The 22,437-nt window shown below is 41.2% G+C and overlaps 1 protein-coding gene across 2 annotated transcripts in view; it reads left to right on the top strand.

The window, feature by feature from the left end:
* The window catches only part of HPCAL1 (hippocalcin like 1), a 189,312-nt gene extending 168,278 nt beyond the window's left edge, over positions 1–21,034 (top strand). For both annotated transcript variants that reach the window (XM_043985412.1, XM_043985410.1), the window contains 3 exons: positions 9,195–9,597; positions 13,810–13,915; positions 19,853–21,034. In XM_043985412.1, coding sequence (XP_043841347.1) covers positions 9,220–9,597; positions 13,810–13,915; positions 19,853–19,950 — 582 coding nt within the window. In that variant the 5' untranslated portion in view covers positions 9,195–9,219 and the 3' untranslated portion in view covers positions 19,951–21,034. The remainder of the gene's footprint in view (positions 1–9,194; positions 9,598–13,809; positions 13,916–19,852) is intronic.
* The last annotated feature ends 1,403 nt before the right edge of the window (positions 21,035–22,437 follow it).

Raw genomic sequence — 22,437 nt, 5'->3', positions numbered from 1 at the left:
TTCTTCAATCCTCACCTAACTTCAGACCTAAATGAATATAGCCCAGGATGAGGACCCTGAATCCAAAAATCTGGGCAATGATACTAATTCTAGCCCAGCCCCCACAGCCATCATCTGGGGAAGCAACCTCCATGGAGATGCTGCCTGGCAACTGCTTCTGTGGGCTCTGTAGCCACAGCTACTGAAGATTCTTGCAGACAAAACCCTTAGCACTGTCATCTGGTTCTGCATAAGAAACTGATAGTATTTTATCAATGAAAATGATAGTAAAGAAGTGGCATTACCATCTGCTTTGCCACTGAACCCTTGGGACCATGGGATCTTTTCCATATGACTTGCATCTGACACCTTCCATTGTTGTCTACTCATTAGAATGTGAGCTGCTTGAGAGCAGGGACTGTCTGGATTTTCTATTTGCATTACCAAGACTTAGCACAGTGCTTTGCATATAATAAATGCTTTTTCTTCATTCATAAGGAAATGGAATCTCAGTTAGTCAACAGGCATTTGTTAAGGACTTACTATGCTAAGCACTGGGGATACAAAGAAAGACAACAAATAGATTCTTTTTTTTTTTTTTAGTGAGGCAATTAGGGTTAAGTGACTTGCCCAGGGTCACACAGCTAGTAAGTGTTAAGTGTCTGAGACAGGATTTGAACTCAGGTACTCCTGACTCCAGGGCCGGCGCTCTATCCACTGTACCATCTAGCTGCCCCTAACAAATAGATTCTTTTTTTTTTTTTTTTTTTTTTTTTTTTTTTTTTTTTTTTTAGGCAATGGGGGTTAAGTGACTTGCCCACAGTCACACAGCTAGTAAGTGTCAAGTGTCCGAGGCCGGACTTGAACCCAGGCACTCCTGAATCCAGGGCCGGTGCCTCAACCACTGTGCCATCTAGCTGCCCCTAACAAATAGATTCTTAACCCTCACAAGGAGGTCACATTCTAATGGTGGAGGCAACATTCAGGAGAAAAAACTATCTATAGAAGATACACATAGAGTAAGCAAAAGGTATTAGCACTGTAGGAGCTTGAGGGACTTGGAAAGGCCTCCTTGCAGAAGCTGGTATTCAAACTAAGTCCTGAATCTGAAGGAGACAAAGGTGAAGGAGTCATCCAGGCATGGTTGAGAGAAGGTATGAAGCAGGGAAGTAGAAGATCATGTTTAAGGAATAGAAAGAAGGTCAAGGTCACTGGATCATAGAGTACATAGAAGGGAATAAAGAGAAAAAGATAGCAAATATAGGAAGGGGTCCATTGTGGAGACTTTAAAAGCCAGAGCATTTTGTATTTAATCTTGGAGGTAATACAGAGCCACTGGAATTTATCATGTAGGGCAATGAAATGGTCAGATCTGTACTTTAGGAACTAAGTACCTTGAGGCAGGGAGAGCTCACCGCAGGCCATTGCAGCAGTCAAGGTGTGATGAGAGGAAGGCCTACAACAGGATGATTTTACTCTGTAGGAAAGAGAAAGGGACACATAGGAGAGATGTACAAGTTGAAAAAGGTAGACAGGACTTAGCAACAGATTAGTTATACAAGGCAAGTTCTGGTGAGGAGTCAAATATGACAGCTAGGTTCCAAGCCTAGGTGACTAGGAGGTGTGGTGCCCTCAACAAAAGGGAAGTTAAGGAGAGGAGAAGACTTAGAGGGAAAAACAATTAGTTCTCTTTGGAGCATGTTGACTTTGAGACATCTATGGTATATCCAGTTAAAGATGTCCAAGAGAAAGTTAGTGAATAATATAAGAATGGAGCCTGAGCTTAGGGCTGGATACAGAGACTTGGGAATCATGAGGTGATAACTGAACCAATGGAAGCTGATGAAATCACCAAACAAGAATGGTATGGGGCAGGGGGGGGGCGGGGAAGCTAGGTGGCACAGTGGATAGAGCACCAGCCCTGGAGTCAGGAGTACCTGAGTTCAAATCCGGCCTCAGACACTTAACACTTACTAGCTGTGTGACCCTGGGCAAGTCACTTAACCCCAATTGCCTCACTTTAAAAAAAAAAGAATGATATAGGGGAAAAAGAAGAGGACTGAGGATAGAGCCTTGGGGGATACCTACTTATGGTGAGTGTGACCTAGATAAAGATTCAAAGCAGACTGAGAAGGAAGGAGTTAAACAGGTATGAGAAGACAGACCCAAGAGAATACAGCATCACAAAAACCTAAAGAGGAGAGAGTATCCAGGAGAAGAGGTTGATTAAAGGTTGCAGAGTGATCAAAGAGAATCAGGATTAAGAGGAGAGAAATGACTTGCCTATGGTCACAAGTACTTGTAGAAGTTGGATTCAAACCCAGGGTCTTTGATTCTAGATTCAATACTCTTTCCCCTGGACCACAGTTTTTTTCTTTCTATTTACATTGTTTCAGTCATTGTATATATTGGTTTCTTTATATTCCCTCATTCTACATCAGTTCATGTCAATCTCTTCATGTTTCTTTGTATTCATTTTCACTACCTTTCACAGCAAAGCAATATCCCGTTACATTCACATGCCACAATTTGTTTAGATGTTCACCAAATGAGAAGCATCTACTTTGTTTCCAATGATTTGCCATCACGATGAGTGCTGCTATAAATATTTTGATATATATGGGAGTCATCTTATTAATGGCTTCCTTGAGGAATAAGCCTCATAATTTCCATAATCTTTCAAATATAACTAATAGCAGCTCAGTAATCATATCTATCCATTTTTTCACTATCCCAGGGTCACATTCTCCCACTGATGCATTAATGTTCATGGGGGAGAGGGATGACACACTTAGAAGAACCTATAGGGAAGCACATAAGTAGGAAAACCGCTATGTACATGATTCTTAACTCTTGACTCTTATGTACTTTATCCCTTCAGGAACAACTTATACAACATAAATCCATGACTTTTATGCTCTGGGTGAAGATGTTTAGGAACAAAGCCTAAAATCAGATATTTTAAAATATATTTTGTTAGGTTTTTTGTTTTTTGTTTTTAAAAAGAGCCACCACAAGGGGCAGCTAGGTGGTGCAGTGGAGAAAGCACTGGCCCTGGATTCAAGAGGACCTGAGTTCAAATCCAACCTCAGACACTTGACACTTACTAGCTGTGTGACGCTGGGCAAGTCACTTAACCCCCATTGCCCCACCAAAAAAATAAATAAATAAAAGAGCCACCACAGAATAAAAGACTGGTTATAACTACCTTTGGAAATCTGTATAGACAAAGGTACTCTTTGTGCAGGATATGAGGTCTTAATGGCCTAGCCTTCCAGTCTGAGACAGAGCTCCTCAGTGGCACAGTGGATAGAGTGCCAAACCTGGAGTCAGGAAGACTCATCTTCCTGAGTTCAGATCTGCTCTCAGACACTTACTAGCTAGCTTACTAGCTCTGTGACCTTGGGCAAGTCACTTTATTCTGCCTCAGTTTCCTCATCTGTAAAATGAGCTAGAAAAATAAATGGCAAACCACTCTAGTAGCTTTGCCGAAAAAAAAAAAATGGGATCATGAAGAGTCAGACACAACTGAAAAGACTGAGCAAGCCAGTCTGAGGCATCCTTCCATCCTGGCCCTATTGTCCTTTCTCTGCCTGGCTTGGGACCAGAGCTAAAGAGATGAATGTGTGAGCAGTCAAAAATATCCATGTGACCCTGGATGGGCACTAGATGAGTTCTTTTTATCTATTCCTTGAGAGATGGTTCTATATATAGGTAAGAGGACTGGATTTGGAAGTCATGGGATTATAGATTTTAGAACCGGAAGGGACCTAAAAGACAACATATTCCAACCCCCTAATTTTACAGAATAGGGAGTCTGAGGCCCAGAGGGAAGTGACTTGCCCAAGGTCACACAGATAGTAAGTAGCAGAAACAGATTTGAACTGGGATTTTCTGACTCCCTTTCCAGCATTCTTTCCATGACTCCATGCTGTCAGAAGTCTAGGCAAATGTGGGATCTTAGGCAAGTGACTACTTCCCTGGGCTTTAGTTTCTCTCTCCCCTCACCTCCATCCCCATAAAATAAGGGGATTTTATTAGACGAGATTGAAGGTCCCCTTCTAGTTATAAAATACTATAATGCAGTCATTCTGTATACCTCCTGCTTCTTCTCATTAGCCAAGTGATGGAGAGTCAACTGTGAAAATAGAATGCAAAGGCACTTGGAGAGCCTAAATCTAAACGGTTTGTGTTTATAATCTTATGCTTTCTTCAATCTGGGACGCTAATGGGAGGTAGATGGAAGAACATTAATCTCCCAAGGTAGAAGAAAATCCACTCAGCCTATTATTTTCCGGGAGTTGTGCACCTTGCTTTGCACTCTAACTAATCTGGTACCTTCCTCTCCATAAACACATGTTTGGGAGAAAAGGAAGCTGCATAGCCCTGGCTTCGTAAAATGCTGGGTAAAAAAAAGAAACCTGACAAATGCATTTTGAAGGCAAATTGATCTGTGTGTTCAGGGTAGTGATTTGGTTTCCTGCAAGAATGAGTGTATTATAAAATGAACTAAGCTCTTGGCACTGGGCAAGTCTTGGACAAATGGTACTCCGTTGGTGTAAAAGCATGAAATTCTGGGTACGGCCCCTCAGAGGGATGTTTAACACAGGTTTGGACAATACAGCAGAGACTTCTGCTCCAGTCTGCAGACTCAAACTCTTCCAGTAGGTCCTGCCTTTATAAATAAAAGAAAATTGGTTCTGTGTCTATACTACTCCTTAAGATTTATAGAACACCTTCCTCACAACAACCCTATGAGATAGGTGAACTAAATCTTTTTATCTATCTTTACCCATGAGAAAACTTAAGCTCAGAGAGGTTATAACCAAGAACTGGCTTTTTAAATTATTTGTTTTCATTTAACAAGCGTTTATTTTCTTTCCTACCCACTCCCTTCACACTGGAGAAAACAAAAGGGAAACCTTTGTAACAAATGTCCATAGTCTAGTAAAACAAATTCCCAAACAGTCATATCCAAAAATGTATGTCTCATGCTTCACCTTGAGCTCATTACCTCTGTCAGCATACTGATAGCATCCTTTATCATCAGGACTTTGGAACCACATTTGGGCATTGCATTTATCAGTCATTAAGGCTTTCAATCTACATTTTAGGACTTCTGAAAAATGTTCTTCACAGCAGTCCTGTGAGGTGGGGAGTACACATAGAATGAGCCTGTGATTTAGGTCCTAAACTATACGATATGAATACAAATATATACGTTTTCAAAGCCCCATCAGTAATAACACATTTCTGTTTTACAGATTAGAAAACATGTCAGTGTGGGTATGGTTTATTATGATTATCATAGCTTTAATTATTGTCATATCATATCTATTAATAATTATGATGATGGCTAGCAAAGAAATTTCTGAGGAAAAGAGGACCCATAACAAAGCCTTGGGGTGGTAAATCTAGGCCTAGGGGGACATAACATGGATGATGATCTAGCAAAGCAGCCAGGGAGAAGTCACTCAGAGGGAGAACCAGTAGAAAGCAGTGTCATGAAAACCCAGGGGGGAAAGAATATCCAGAAGAGGGTATTCAATAATTTGAAATGCTGCAGAGAGATCAAAAAAGATGAGGAGTGAGAGGAGACCATTAGATATGACAATTAAGAGAGAAATGGAGCACACAGTAAGTGCTTAATAAGTGCTTATTTCCTTCAAAAAAGGAGATAAATGGTAAAGACAAAAATGTTAAAAAGGAAAGTGGGTAGAATGCCTCTATCATTCTTGTACAGGATATACATATGATGGGCTTACTTGATGGACTGTCCAGCTACATACATGTCATGATCTAGAAAAATAATAGCTTTTTCATCCACTTTGTTTTTTTCTATGTGGATGGTTAGACAAATCTCTTTCTCACTGTTTTGGATTCTAATGAGCCTTTGTGGTGCTCTGAAAATCTTGATTCATTTAGCAAAAACTTCATGCTTCATTACTTCAGAGTTCTGTTATTTTCTTGGTGGTTGGTACAAAACAGATCTCAGCCCCACTAAAATTTAGTAAGTGCTTTTCAAGAGTTGCTGACAAATTCTTCACCCAACAGACAACTTGGTAATGAGCCTCTATGAATTTAACTGGATAACAAACATGCAGCCCTATTCTCAAAACTTGTTTAGTTCAGTAGAACTTGCCAGAAGTTGTGTTCCATTGACATAGCCTTCAGAACCCAGGATCCTCTTCACACCACAATGAGACATCAGAGGCAGAGATACTCTAGTTATCCACTATTGGGTTCTTAATTCTTCCCTACCCATAAGGTACACTACTGGAATGTATTAAAATGTACTGGATGAAAAGCTACCCTGCTCATACAGTTCTCAGTGGAGATTGTCTAGGATCTGCCTGAATTCTGAGGTTTGATGATAGATTCATAAATGTTAGAATCGGAAGGCACATTAGAGATCATCGATTCCAAATATCTCTTTTAATACATAAGGAAATTGGCAGCCAGAGGAAGGGAGGTGAATTGCCCAAGGTCTTCTAGCTAATAAGTTTTTTAGAGTTGGAAACTAGAACTCAGGCCTCATCTCCCAAGTGAGATTCCTTCCTTCTCACACCCTAATGCCTCTGCTAGGGGATGTGACAAGCAGAACCAGCTGAACAACTGGAATCCCAGGGAATGCTGAGAGCATTAAGTCCAAATTCCCTGAAACTGGGAAATTGTGTTTGTTTAAATAATAAAGCCAGTACAGGGAGTCAAACACGAATGACTGACAGAACAAGAACCCCAGGGCTGAAATGCTGGTAGCTGCCTCTTTCACAGAAGCAGCTAATGGCAACACACTCTCTCTAGGACTCAGCCTGCTATATGTCATTAATGAACAGGAGCTAGTGTTATTTTTGCCCTAGAGCAGAATGAAGATTGATAGGGGCTGGACAAAAGAAGAATAAATGGACTGACTGTAGGAAAATTAGAAAGAGTGCAAGAGACTGGCAGGTTCTCTGGTTTTCAGTTGTTTTGGACTGGCATTTGGGTCCCTAGGTTTTAATATGTAAAATGGGTGTTTGAAGTCCAGATAAAAGTGTATTTGATTCTTATCTAATTGACTTAGATCCCCTTGGGTTTGCCCAGCCACTTTAGTAGCATACTTTGCTAAAACTGCTCAAACCGTCTGTTTATATTACATCTTTGTGTACTGTACTGTGCCAAAATGGAAAACGGAGATTCTCCCCTACATACGCCATGCCTGTGTTTTGTAAATATTTGTCTCTGCTTTAGTCTTTCTGTGTATGAGGTTATGACTTGAGGATGGAACAATAAAATCATAACTTGGCATTCAAAGTCCCCCACCATCAAGCTTGAACCCCTGTCTTTGACCTGACTTTCTCAAAATTCCTTTCACGTGGTCAGTCTACACTGGCCAAACTAGACTTTGTGTTCCCTGGATGCACACTCTGTCCTTTCCAATCTTGATCCTTTTGTTCATGCCATTCCCTATATATAGAATGGTGTCTCCATTCCACCTCCTCCTCATCTTCTCCTCCTTTGAAATGCTGCCTGTTCTTCAAGGTCTGGCTCAAATACTGCCCCTTCCATCTCCCCTTTCCTGATTCTGCCAGAACTTACATTCCACTGGCACAGCCTTTGATAATTAATTATAATAATAATATCATTTATATGGCACTTTAAAGTTATTTTTATCATAAAAGTATTTTATTATTTTCCAATTACATGTAGAAATAGTTTTCAACATTTATTTTTATAAGATTTCCAGTTCCAAATTTTTCTCCCTCCCTCCCCTTTCTCCCCCCTCCCCAAGATAGCAAGCAATCTGATATAGGTTATATATGTACAATCACATTAAACATATTTCTGCATTAGTCATGCTGTGAAAGAAGAATCAGAACAAAAGGAAAAAAACCTAAAAAAAAAAAGTAGAAACAGCATGGCCCAATCTGCATCTAGATTCCACAGTTCTTTTTTCTGGATGTGGAGAGCATATTCCATCATGAGTCCTTTGGAACTATCTTGGACCATTGTATTGCTGAGAAGATTAAGTCTATCACAGTTGATCAACACACAATGTTGTTGATGCTGTGTACAATGTTCTGGTTCTACTCATCTCACTCAGCATCAGTTCATGAGGTGGGGGAGGGACAGGGAATGGAAAGCCTATGGGCAAAGTTCATCACTGTTGAGAGGGGATCAGAGATGGCATCCTAGAGGAGGTAGAATTTGAGTTGGGCCTTAAAAAATGAGTAGCAATTTAGTGGCCAAAAGGAGGAGGGAAGGCTATTCTGGGCCTAGAGAGCCCAGAAAGACATGGAGGTTAAGTGAACACAGACCATGCCAAGAGTCAAGAGAGCAGACCACTTTGTCAGGAGTGGAGAATGTGTGGAGAAGAACTATAAAAGATAAGGCTGGAAAGGGAGGTCTTAGGTTGTTCAAACCTTGGATACCTTGAATGTTTAGTTTTTAAACCTTAGGAAACGATTGATAAGTTTCAAGGAAATGAATGATACAATCAAATCTTTGCATAAAGAATGGTAGCTTTGTAGAAGTTAGATGGGGAAAGAAAATGTTGGCTGGAAGACATATTAGGAGGCTATTATAATAGATCAGGTGGGTGGTATCAAAGGCCTGTACTAAAACTGGAGCAATAAGACAAGAGAAGAAGAATGGATTTGAAAGATACTACTCATATTGTAATGCTGATCAATTGTCAAAGATTTAGCTACTCTAATCAGTACATTGATCCAAGACAGAACGCATGATGAAAAATGCTAGAATTAATGGAGTCTCAGTGCAAAATGAAGTATAATTTTTCACTTTCTCTATTTTTCTTGCTTTCTTTTTTGCAACCTGGCTAATATTGAAATATGTTTTACATGTATAATATTATTTCATATGATTTCACATATATAATAAATATCATTACCTTCTCAATGGTTGGAGGAGGGAAAGAATTCAGAACACAAAATTTTAAAAGAATGTCAAAAATAAATAATAGATTATTTTTTTTAAAGGAAAGAAAGCTATTGCTGAGATGCACTCTAGAGCTTGGTAACTGACTAAGGGGTAAGGTAAAGGGAAGAGACTAAACAAACAAAAAGGTCGTGAATATATTAGAGGGAAAACTCTCACTTGAGTAGTTTGGGATTCTGTGTTAGTCCATCCTAGTGTCAAAAGGTGAAAAATCTGGATGCCATAAAAACTGACTAAAGGCAGCATTTGATAATTGAACACGGTTCCATGTTTTCCAGGTTTTAAGTTACCTGGGAGGACAGAATGGGGAAGCAAAATAGCAAGCTCCGTCCTGAGGTGCTCCAGGATCTCCGGGAGAACACTGAATTCACAGACCATGAGCTGCAGGAGTGGTACAAAGGGTTTCTAAAGGACTGTCCCACTGGCCACTTGACTGTCGATGAGTTCAAAAAGATATACGCCAACTTCTTCCCCTACGGCGACGCATCAAAATTCGCAGAACATGTCTTCCGCACCTTCGACACAAATGGTGATGGGACGATTGACTTCAGGGAATTCATCATTGCCCTGAGTGTCACCTCACGGGGGAAGCTGGAACAGAAACTGAAGTGGGCATTTAGCATGTATGACCTTGATGGTAATGGCTATATAAGCCGTGGAGAGATGCTTGAAATTGTCCAGGTGAGAACTCAAGGGCCCTCACGTGCTATGTCTGGAAGAGGAATAAGAGATCATCTAGGATAGATAGCCTCTTTGGTCTATAGAGGATACTGAGGCCCAGAAAGATGACTTGTTCAAAGTCATACAGCAATGAATGGCTGAGCTGGGACTAGACCCCAGGGCTCTTAAATTCCTTATGTGTGGGGTTAATTTAAACTGACATCAACTTAACCTATTTCCTAAGGAAGATTGAAGGAGGTCTTTCTATTGAAAATTTTACAGATGATATTTGCATGGACCTGGCTTCTACTATAGTATAATAAAAAGAGGGCTGGCCTTGGGATCAGAGAGTACCAGTCCCAAAGCTGGTTCTATGACACCAGCCTAGTCATTTCACTTTACAGAGCCTCTGTAATGTTTGCAGCCCCTACCTCAATTATTTCAAAGAAAGAACTTTGTAAAGTTCAAAGTGCTTTTAGAAATGTGAGTTATTATAATATATGAAATAGGGCAACTAGGTGGCACAGTGGATAAAGCACTGGCCTCAGATTCAGTAGGACTTGAGTTCAAATCCAGCCTTAGACACTTGACACTTACTAGCTGTGTGACCCTGGGCAAGTCACTTAACCCTCATTGCCCCACCAAAAAAAAACCACAAACAAAAACAAAAGGGGCAGCTAGGTGGTGCAGTGGATAGAGCACCAGCCCTGGATTCAGGAGGACCTGAGTTCAAATCCAGCCTCAGGCACTTGACACTTACTAGCTGTATGACCCTGGGCAAGTCACCTAACCCTCATTGCCCCACCAAAAAAAAAAAAAAGTAGGGGACTATAATATATGAAGTGATTTGCATGTAATAAAGAACTTTAGCTCTCACTTTAAAACATTATATAAATATGATGCTGACGATTTTAATGATGATGATGCCTGGAGGCAGAGAGCTGGACTTACTGGTTTCTAAATGTTCCTTCTGCCTTTGAGACCTGACAGCCCTAGAGAAACCATGAAACATTGCTTCCTTCCTACCAAGCCTTATCTGGAACACATGACCCTTCTTTGCTTCCCCTTCAGCTAGACTTGGGTGATTGCAGCAGCTTCATGATGGATTGTATGGTATAAACACATGAAAATTGGGAAAGCTATAATAATAATAATAATAATAGGAATTATAATTATAATAATCACATGAAGGCTAAGAAGGCTTTGATAACATCTTTATATAGTGCTTTAAATTTTACCAAGGATTTCATACACATCATCTTATTTGGACCACAGAAGAACCCTATGAGGTACCTGTGATAGCTAGTTTTATACCCACTTTACAGGTGAGGAAACTGAGGCTCAGAAAGGTACCATGACTGGTTCATAGTTGCTTAGTTAATAAGTGTTTAAAAAAAACAATATCAAACAACTTTCTCATCTCCTGTTTGTGGCTTGCTTCCCTAACCCAAGATCCTATACCCTTAAGTTTTTCTTTCTTTTTTTTTTTTTTTTGAGGCAATTGGGGTTAAGTGACTTGCTCAGGGTCACACAGCTAGTAAGTGTCAAGTGTCTGAGGCTGGATTTGAACTCAGGTCCTCCTGAATCCACGGCCAGTACTCTATCCACTGCGCCACCTAGCTGCCCTACCCTTAAGTTATTTCTCCCTAGGATCCAAGCATAATGTTATAGTAAAATTAATGTGGGATAGAGTGAAGTGCCTGGGCTCAGGTGCCAATTTTGGCAGCTTTGTAACATTGTACAAGTCTCCAGGCTTCCCTGAGCCTGTTTCCCCACCTGTAAAATGGGTGTAATCATACTCAAACTTTTTCTTCACAATATCCTCATGGAGTTGTGAAGATCAAGTAAAGAAACAGATGGAAGCCTTAAAATATTATACAAGCATAAGCTATTACAGGGTTCTGTATTGGCTCCAGGGGCTGCATGGGTTGGCTGTATGGTGGGACAAGCCCTAATATTGAGAAAAACCATTGCCTTAGGACAGGTATTGGCAGTCTCTCAGAAGCAGCATGCCAAGTCCTTTTTCATTCACCACACCCTTGGGATTGGCAAGGAGGTGATTGAGCCCTGGGTAGATGCATAATAATACCCCGAGAAAATAGTCTTAGTCCCAGAGAAGCTGATGTGACTGGTCAGAAGGTAGGGAAGGACTAGGGAGTGTTATTAAAATACAAATGACCCCTAGGAGGTGTCATCCCTAAATCATCATTGAATATTTACTAAAAAATACTATATATAATATATCACAGTATGGGTGATATATCACCACCAACTCCTGCTGATTTAGTCATCTGTCAACTCCTTAGCAGGGATAGTTAGCTAAAAGCAAGAATGAGGCACAGGATAGGAGCTGTTAGACACCTAGGCACCAGGAAGAAGATAAGGAATTAAAACATGAGAAAGAACCTTAGCTGTCATAATCAATCCATTCTTCCCATTTTACAGAGAAGAAAACTAAAACCCAGATATGATTAGTGAGTTGCATCCAGCTAGTTACTGACAGGCAGGGCTCAGAAAGTGCCAAAGACAAACTCCACCTACCTCCCAGTTTTGTTTAGGACTGATCTTACTCCAGAGCCTATTAATGACATGCCACCTTCAGCTCACGTGCTACAGATTGTCCACCCTTTCATTGAGAGAAGGAAGAGGAGAAGTAATAACAAGAAGAACAGTCATTGGTTTTTACATACTGCTCTATAATTAGCAAAACGGTTTCTAGATTATGACAGGAATACAATTAAATTTAGAAATCTTAATTTCTGGGTTTCAGATGAAATCCATTTCCTATCATGGACTCATCTGTCTTCTATGCATGGAAAGGGTTGAGATAAGAGACCTGGACTAATGGAACCTATTCGGAGTCAAAGAATATCATGGGGGAATGATGCATGGAACATAGTAGGCTACCATTTCCCTACATCTCTGGGTAGAAAAGGATGGAAAAGTATCACCACTGTGAAAGGGCATTTTCATACCCTCCAGGCCAGATCAGTGGCTAAGCTAACCTGATGCACCACTTCCTCAACCAGGTTGAGTTTAACATGCAGAGAGAACCAATTGTGGGGCATCTTTATTTTAAGGTATATGCCTCAACTGCCATCTATCTGGTTCTTGCATGTAAACATAAGATGGGAAAAAGAAGCCCTATTTTCTGTGGATTCATTTGTATGTTACAGCCTAGCTTATATGTAAAAACTGACCCATTTTCACATAGATACTTCTATCAGCAGAAGACTCAGTTGTCACTGCCAACCATTGAGTTTGTTGGCTCTGAATCTAGGTGTGTAGGAAAAACGGGTCTGCACAAGTGGAACTTAGTTCAGCAATGTTCCACTGTTATATCAGCATCAGAATCCCAAGATTTGAAAAGCTGATCAGTATCTTCAAATGGTTTTCAATGTGCCATGTTTATCATGATGTACATAATTATGAATGGCTATGATGCTTCTTTCATAAAAGAACAATCATTAAGAATTGACTTTGTGCAGAACTCTGTGCTAAGCACTGATGGAGATACTAAATTAGATAAGACATTGTTCTTCCCCACATGGAGCTTAAAGTCTAGAGGATAGCTAAATACACAGAATTACTGGACAAGTGCATTGGGTAGTTACAAAGCCAAGTACTATATGAGGTTACAGGGGAAAGTGGTTATAAACCTTAGATATGGCTCTCAGAAGAATTTTAGAGACCCTCAAATTTGCTTGTACATGGCTATGAAAGCCCTAATTATTCTAGCCCCTTTCCTCATATGATGAGTCCTATCCATGCTCTCAACTATCTGGCAACTAACTAATTCCTATTGTGGTGTTAGTGACCTGATAGGGAAGGCTTTAGTTAATGATAACCTAAGGCTCTGGCTGTAGCTTTAGGCTTCCCTGAGCCTCAGCTAGTCACACCAGAGACCCTAATATAAGTGAGTAATGAATTGGGAAAATTTCTCAGTTATAGTTTTGCTTCCCAACCTTTGCTTTTACCGTGCATCATCAGAATGGTGTGGGTGGAAGGGAGGCTGTCAAGGTGGCAGGGTTTAGCTAGCTTTTCTTTTCTTTTCTTTTCTTTTCTTTTCTTTTCTTTTCTTTTCTTTTCTTTTTTTCAATCTGGGGAAGGCTGCATAAGGCCCCAGTTGATCTGCCCGTCTACTGTGTTTGCAGAGTAATGAGCTTAGATCTTTGCTCCCCCTCCTGGAGCTTCTCGAAGTCTCTTAAAAACTCCTTCCTTGTATCCCTCCAGGCCATATACAAAATGGTATCCTCAGTAATGAAAATGCCAGAAGATGAGTCTACTCCTGAGAAGCGAACAGACAAAATTTTCCGGCAGATGGACACGAACAATGATGGTAAGGCTATGGGGCTGTCTCTGGGATTGGTGTTGTTAGAAACCAAAATGAGTTCATCCATACCATTGATTTCCCCATCTCCTCCCCCAATCCTCCAGTCTAAAGTCAGACCCCTTGGTTGGGGGCCAGGGGTGGGAGATTACAGTAACTGAATCATCTACAGGCAGCAGAAAAATATATAATAATGGAAGAAAAAGCCAGGCCTGTGCCTGAAGTCACCTTTGAGGCTGATTAAAAACGCCTTTTCCTATTCTCAGTTGAAACCTGGGTAACTTGGTAATTTTCCACAGCAAGCTGTCCCCTGAAGCCATCTTTGCTTGTTTTCCCATCTTCAAGTCGTGGGCCCCACTATTCCCTAATAAACACCTTCAGTCACTCAGCCCAGTTTTAAAAACACATGGTATGCTCTGCGCTGTGTGGATTGGAACAATGTGTTCCACATTCTAATTTATCCTCTGAGGCTGAGAACTTCCTTCTTAGGACTCAGAGGAATTACAAGCATAGATAGGAAAGGCTGAGAGAATGAGATCCAGAAGACCTTGAGCAGTATCGACCTCCTCCTCCCTCCATACTCCCAGATGTCCCTTTGTTATAAGGGACAAGAGGGAGGAGCTTGTTTATTTCAGAGTCTCAGGCCCAGAAGGGCCCTCAGAAGTCAGTTAGTCCAACCTGTTGTTGAGCAAGTCACCTCTATCCCATCCTACAAGCACTCATCCAATCTCTGCTCGTAGAACTCCAGGGATTGGGAACTACAAAGGATCATGGACTTCAAACTGGACACAGGGCTTCTTAAACTTTTTTCACTCAGGACCACTTTTCTCCTGAGAAACTTTTGCGTGACCCCAGGCATATAGGTATATAAAACAGGTATACATAATCTTTTACTGTTGCCAAATTTTTGTGACATTCCCCCCCCCCCATATTCAGTTATGCAACCCCATATGGGGTTTAAGAAGCTTTGGTCTAGAACATGAGTACTTAACCCGAGGTTCATGAGCTTGTTTGTTTTAAAAATACTTTGATAGCTATATTTCAACAAAATTGGTTTCCTTTGTAATCCTAAAGTTTATTTTGTGCATTTTAAACTATTATTCTGAGAAAAGGGGCCTCTGAACTTCATTAAACTGACAAAAGGGTCCATCGTGCACAAAAATGACTAAGAATTCCTGCTCTAGTCATACTGCATCTGCCATTTTACAAATGAAGAAACTGAGTGATTAACCCAATGTCCCATAGGTAGTAAGGAGACAAGTTGGGATTTGAATATACGGGTCTTTTGACTCCAAATCAATACCTATATCATACTTCCTACCTTCCAACGCTGGGGCAGTGGATAGAGCACCATTCCTGAAGTCAAGAAAATTCATCCTCCTGAGTTCAAATCTGGCCTCAGATATTTACTAGTTATACAACCCTGGGCAAGTCACTTTACCCCTATTTGCCTCAGTTTCCTCATCTTTAAAATGAGCTGGAGAAAGAAATGGCAAACCACTACAGTATCTTTGCCAAGAAAACCCCAAATGAGTTCGTGGAGAATAAGACATGACTGAACAACAACTTCCCAATTCAGGCCATTTCATTTTGGATCAGTTTATGAAAAGAAGTTATTTTCTTATTTTTACCTATAGCTATTGGGACAATATGGGATTTAAAAACCTCTTATTCTGTGGAGTGAACAAAAATAAAAATAATCATCTTCTTACTTCCCACTAAAAAAAAACTGCCAAGGTCTAATGGTAGTGTTTTAATTCTGAAGACCATCCCAAAGAGATGATCCTCAGAACGTTGGATGAGTCATCACCTCTCAGCACTCTTCTTTTCCTCATCTGAAAAATGAGAGGGTTAGACCAGATGACCTCTAAGGTCCTTTTGATTAACAACCAATATTTATTAAGTGCCACTGAGCTAGGTAGTAAGGAAGATGGATGTTTTAGATTATATGATGTTAGAGTTTGGGAAGGACATTGGAGGTCATCTAGTACAAACATCTCATTTTCGAGATGGGAAAACCAAGGCCCAGAGAAAGGAAGTGACTTCAAACCCATATCTTCCATCTCCAAATCCAATGTTGTTTTCCTACAATCCTTGGCCTTTTTGTACTTTGAACCTAGGAGTTAGGGGGCTAAGCTATAAACACACAGAACAATAGTCATATAATTGGATTACAAGATAAATGGAGGCAGGAGGAAGGAAGGGAATAAGTATTTATCTATTACCAGGCACTACGCTTAACACTTATACAGATATTATCTCATTTGACTTTTATAGTAACCCTGTAAGGAAGGTGCTGTTATTACCCTTATTTTTCAGTTAAGGAAACTGAGGCAAACAGAGGTTGACTTTCCCCAGGGTGACACAACTAGTAAATATCTGCAGCCAGATTTATTTTTGGTTTTTTTGTTTGTTTGCTTTCGGTTTTTTTGCAGGGCAATGGGGGTTAAGTGACTTGCCCGGGGTCACACAGCTAGTGTCAAGTGTCTGAGGCTGGATTTGAACTCAGGTACTCCTGAATCCAGGGCCAGTGCTTTATCCACTGCGCCCCTCTGCAGCCAGATTTAAACTCAAGGCTTACTGATTTCCAGGTCTGGCATTCTCTCCACTGGGCTAGAGAGCTGCAAAACAAAGGGTTATATGAGGTCTGAAGGGTTGGGTCACTCCATTGAGGGGGGGGAGGGGCATTGGCTCGAACATTTTAGGATTCCCTAACTTTAATTTAAAATAATGGAAGTTGGGGCATCTAAGTGGCACAGTGGATAGAGCACCAGCCACCTCAGACACTTAACAATTACTAGCTGTGTGACCCTAGGCAAGTCACTTAACCCCAATTGCCTCACAAAAAAAAAAAAAAGAGTGATAAAATAATGGAAGTGGTGACTAAGGTAATTTGAGTATATGCTGGTAGAAAGAGACCTGGCTGGCTGGTTTAAAAGATGGGCTGTTTGTTAAAGCAGGCATTCAGTGTACCTAGCCCTCCCCTTTTTAACCCCATACCTGGAAAACAAATGGCTCTGTCCCAGTTCACCAGTTGGTTGGTATTACTCATGACCCACAGAGTTTATGTGCTCTGACCCCAGTACATTTATTGCATCAGGGAGAGTTGGACCTGCTTTTCAATCTCCCACCCTTTCCTACCTTCCTGAGAAGATAATAGAGACATTGATTGCATTGAAGCCTTCTTAAATGTTTAACCAATTCTTTGAGTCTCCTTTAAAAGGGCCACTTGGGCTAGGCAGTGCCCAGACCCCCAGGGCATGAGATTTTATCATCATCTGTCATAATCACTGGCACTCCAGGAAGCATCCAGGCACAATGGGGTAAGCAGACAGCTAAAGAGACAGTCAGGAAGCTCAGTCACTAGATTCCAGTCCCATCTCTGGCTCTCGAGTGACATCACGCCTACAGATGAGTGTCTAATTACTGACTGGGACAATAACACCAGTTCTCAAGAGCACGGGGGTGGAGTGACAGAAGGGAGCAATGGAAAGCCGTAATAACACCTAATTGCCAGGTGAAAGGAAAAGAATCTCCCTGCTTTTCTATAGGTGGGGCACAGGACAATCCCATAAACACAGGGCCTGAGAAGGCCCATTCCTCCCACCCTAGGCTGTGCTGTATAGCCTGAGGGTAGAAAATGTTGAATCGGGCAAGGTTTCCTCCTTTCACAAATAAGTTTCTGGCTTTGTTTGTTTAGTCTGGAGATGAGGACAAGAGGCATTGCTTGGGGGGAGGGGGGGCGGGGGTGTAGGAATAGCACGGGCCTTGGTTTCTAGTCCCAGATACTCAAATTCACTAGTTCTGGGACCTTAGAGGAATCACTTGTCCTGTGGACCTTAGTTTCCCCATCTGGAAAATGGGGGAGGGGGGAGGTCAATAGTATTGGAGGTTCCTGCCAGCTCTGACCTTCTAGATTAATCTAGATGTTCTGCTCTAAATGTATGCTAGAGCAGAAGAAGTTCTGGATTTGGAAGCAACGGAGGTGGACTTAAATCCTGGATCTGCTTCCCACCTGAGTGACCTTGGGCACACAAAGGAGTCAGAAGTAAATAGACCTGCCCTGAGACAAGGGAGCTAAAGCATTTTGCAAGCCTTAAAATGCTTAGGGGGGACATGTCCATGATTTTTGTTTCTACTTTACGGTCTTTCAGGCCTTTTCCAGCTATAAATTCTATGATCTTATAAGTGTCCCTAGGTAGCCAGCCAGATTCCTGTGCTCACCAAGGACAGAATAATAAATGAAGGAGATTATACTCTCAAGAGAGTAGATTTAAGGGGAGGATTTCCTAACTTAACAAACTATTAGACGTTGAAATAAATTGCCCAAAGAAGTTGAGTCTTTTCCTCCCTGAATGTGATGATGATGATGACAATGGTTAAAATGGTGATGATGTGATCACAGCTTCCATGTATATAGCAATCCACCATCACCGAGCGCTTTAACAGCTCTAGAAAGAGTGCCATATTTGGAGTCAGAGCACTTGACTTTAAATCTTAATTCAGCTATTTAATGATAGCGAGCATTTATATAGCTCTTTAAGGTTTACAAAGTATTCTATGAGCATTTTCTCATTTCATCCCCACAATATCCCTGAGCAGTAGATACTATTATGATTCCTATTTCATAGATGAGGAAACTGAGGCAAACAAGGTAAAGTGACTTGCCCAGGGTCACACAGCTAGTAAGTATCTGAGGCCAGATTTGAACTCAGGAAGATGAGTCCTCCTGACTCCAGGCCCAGCTCTCTAAAGAGCCACCTAGCTGTCAGATTTTGATACACATATCTGCATATGTATATATATATAGATCTATATACACATATATACATATATATGTATGTGTATACATATCTATGTGTGTATACATACATGTATAGATCTATAGAGATATGATGAATGGATGTATCTATAGAGATATATGTATATATAGGTAGATCTATGGATATGAATATAGTAGATGGAAGGTAATCTCAGAAAGAAGGTAAATTAGCATTATGGAGAGACCAGGAGGGGCTTCTGGAGGAAGGTCGAATTTTAGCTTGAACTTGAAAGAAGCCAGAGAAGCCAAGAGATGGGGCTGAGTAGGGAAAGATTTCCAGATATAGGAGACAGCAGGTCTCCAAGGTGAGAAGATGGAATATCTCATATGAGGAACAGCAAGGAGGCCAATGTCACTGGATTTCAGAGTTGGTGGATGGAAGTAAAGTGTAAGAAGATAGATAGGAAAAGCAGAAAGGGCCTAGGATATGAAAGCCAAACAGATATTCTATTTGATCCTGAGGGTAATGGGGAACCACTGGAGTTTATTAGTGACTTCCTCTCTTTAAACCTTAATTATCCCAATCTATAAAATGAAGAAGTTGGGATATGTGATCTTTCATTCTATGATTCTGTAGCTCAGTGGTAGAGGCCAGAGCAGGAAAATAGGCACCTATCCCAGAGACAGGAGGCTCGCTTTGGTATAATAATAGTTCCCATCAGTGAGAAACTAATTCAGATTGTTGCCTAAGTGCTGTTTTCTCCAGTTTGGGTTGTTGTACGTTTAGGGTTTATGCCCTTTTTTTAAAGTTACCAGTTTCTTGAAATTTTGAGAAATAGAGCAGATTCTTACAATGATTTACAAGGTCCTTTAGCATGTGCTGTAGTTACCATATTGAACTTTCATACTATATACAATGGTACTTCATCATGAAAAATGAAGAACTTTAAAAAAAAAAAAAGAGTGAGTCAGAGAGAGACACAGAGAGAGAGAAAGAGAGAATTATATTTCTATTTCCAGGAAGTCAAAGGATTAGATTTGAAAAGTGAGTTTATCAGCTTTGGGGAGGATAAGTGTCTTCTTTGAAGCAGCATGTTTGTTTGATCAGCACTTTTGTTTGGTTTCTTTCTTTTTCTTTTTCTTATTCTTTTCTTTCTTTTTTGTCTTCATTTGTTCCACCTCAGGCAAGCTGTCACTGGAAGAATTCATTAAAGGTGCCAAGAGCGATCCTTCCATTGTCCGGTTGTTACAGTGTGACCCAAGCAGCGCAAGTCAGTTCTAACCCACATCTGGACAGTTGCAAAGAACCACTGGCTTGTCATTCCAGCTTTGCTTACAGAAATGGATGCCTTCTCAAACCATTCCTCTGCTGTTCTCGGATAAGGTCCCTTGGTCCAGTGGTTTCCCTCCATGTGGCGGCATGACCAGCCACAACTCCCCCATCATCCACGCCAGGGCCAAAGTCCTTTGGTCATCCAAATTTATTTTCAGTTTTCCTTCCGTCATCCTGATTCCTTTACAGAGTCCTAATGTCACTTAGAGATATGTTTCATGCAGATGGCAAAGAGGGCTCGGGCCCCAGGGGTGGGGGACATCTCCCCACACTTGGGGAATCTGTATGAATACACTCTAATAACCATGAGAAGAGCTGAGATAGGACTTTATAAAATAGAGCCACGGCTAGCTAATTTATTTTGCTTTGAAAATGACTGTTTGAAGAGTTGGGAGCTAAACACAGACAGAACGAACCCTTTCCTGTGCATGATTTTATTCCTTTTCTTCTTGTTGGGGAAAAAAAAATGGCTTGCACTTATCCGATGATGGTCTTCGCTTTCTTTTAACATAAATTATATATATGGTGAAGTACAGTTTCATGGTAAGGTCACCTATTTAATGCATCTGATAGCTTTTCCAGCTTTTTCTCCCTTAGTGGCCTGTGATTAACCCAATGCTGATTGTTTTGTGGTATTTATGCATCTGCAACTTGCCGTCTTTCACAGAAGAAATGCATGTTTAGCCGTTAATGTGGCTACTCCACTGTCTGATACCTGAATGCACATATTTGTTCAAGGTTCGTTTTTACTGTTGGTTGGTCCAAGCGTGTCCTGTATTAAAATCATGAAATAAAAGGAATGATCTGAAGCTTGCATTTTTCCATCAAAGTTCCCTCTGGGGCATGTGGCTTCCAGTGGTCACCATCCCATGAGGGGCAGTTATTCTACTCACCCTGCTCTTTGTAAACATTGCTCCCCCCATATCCCTTGCACTGTCACTGTGTTGATCAATCTAATGCATTCCAGTGTTATTTAATATCTGCCTAATGCCAAGAGATATTAATTGAAATAAAACAATGACTTTTCTCGTCAGCTCTTTCTCTGTCCAATTTTAATCAGCACAGTAGTTGAGGAGGCAAGCTGCTTAGCTGGGCCCAGGGCTAATGTGAACGGGGATAGTGCAGGCATAAAAACCCCCCTTCTGGTGCCTTTTTGGCACCTATAGGTGACTTTGTGTTCTTGAAAGCTACACCATTGGAGTCCTACCTCTCGTAGATTCTACTAAGCTGGAGAATGAGCTCAAGCCCAAGCCAGGTGATAGATTATGTGTCTGACATTCAAAGGCCAGTCTACTAGCTAAGTTTAGAAAGGCTCATCATTAGATTGGTTGCTCAGTGATATATTTTTCAGCCAAGCAATTCTCAAAGACAGAGAAGTTCACTCTTGCAGCTGTACAGAGAGTGACAGGACTAATAAATTCCCACATCCTTAAAAGTATTCCAGTAAGGTGGTATATCTTGAGGGTTGGGGTGCCCATCCCAAAGGCTTTTCCATCATGGAAAATATGTGCTCCCTTGGCCATGTTCTGTGAGGAAAAAAATATTCAACCTTTTGCTGAGTTGGATATTTTGCTACTAAAAGATCAGATAGCACACTTTGAAATTCAATAGGGTCTGGGTAAATTCTGTTGCCTATTGCATGAAATAATTTAAAAATATGAATGCAGAGACCCAGTCAATAATGTCCAAGAGGGGAGGATTGAAGAAAAGTATACTCCCTAAACATAAAATTAAGGATGGCTACCTGTGTATGAATACAGTGAAAACAAATCCTCAGGTTTCTAGTGAATTTTATGTGAGGTGTAGCCAAACAAAATATTGAAAGATCCTGATTGGACCCTTCCTTCAGGAGAGACCCCGGGACCCAAAGACCGAGCCGAGACCACCAATCTGATGCAAACAACACGAGGTTTATTGAACACAGGTACCTGCGGGCGACCAGGCCGCTTGGGGAACTGGCGCGCCGGGGTTCCTGTGCGATTCCTTTTTATGGGGTTGGTGAGGCAGAAGCGCACGTACAGAAGCAGAAGCATAGTTACGGGATTTTCATTGGCTCGTCCAAATGAAGCCATCCGTTTGGGTGTGGGCTTCATCAAGTGAGGTCATCTGTTTGGGTGTGGGCTTCAGTCCTGACACCGGGCCTAACCGCAAGCCTCGTGACCCTATTTATCAGTATCTCTTGTACTCTGTATTTTTCCACTGGGGAGCGGGCCGGGGGGGAAAGGGTCTTTTCAATATTCTACCAGAAAGCCTCCTTGGAGGAAGGTCCCACTAATACACAACTCCCTCTTGCCACCTATGGACTGAAGGGGTTCAAGGAGCAATAACACCAGTGCTCTGTGCATCCCCTGAGCAGCTGAGAGCCCAGCTCAGCCAAGTTCCTGAAGGTAAGTGTCAGCTTCACACATCTGGTTTAGCCCCTTCCCTAGTATAAGA

The sequence above is a fragment of the Dromiciops gliroides genome, chromosome 2 (genome assembly GCF_019393635.1).
Source record: "Dromiciops gliroides isolate mDroGli1 chromosome 2, mDroGli1.pri, whole genome shotgun sequence".
Classification (NCBI taxonomy): domain Eukaryota; kingdom Metazoa; phylum Chordata; class Mammalia; order Microbiotheria; family Microbiotheriidae; genus Dromiciops; species Dromiciops gliroides.
This window is presented reverse-complemented; position numbering and strand designations above follow the sequence as displayed.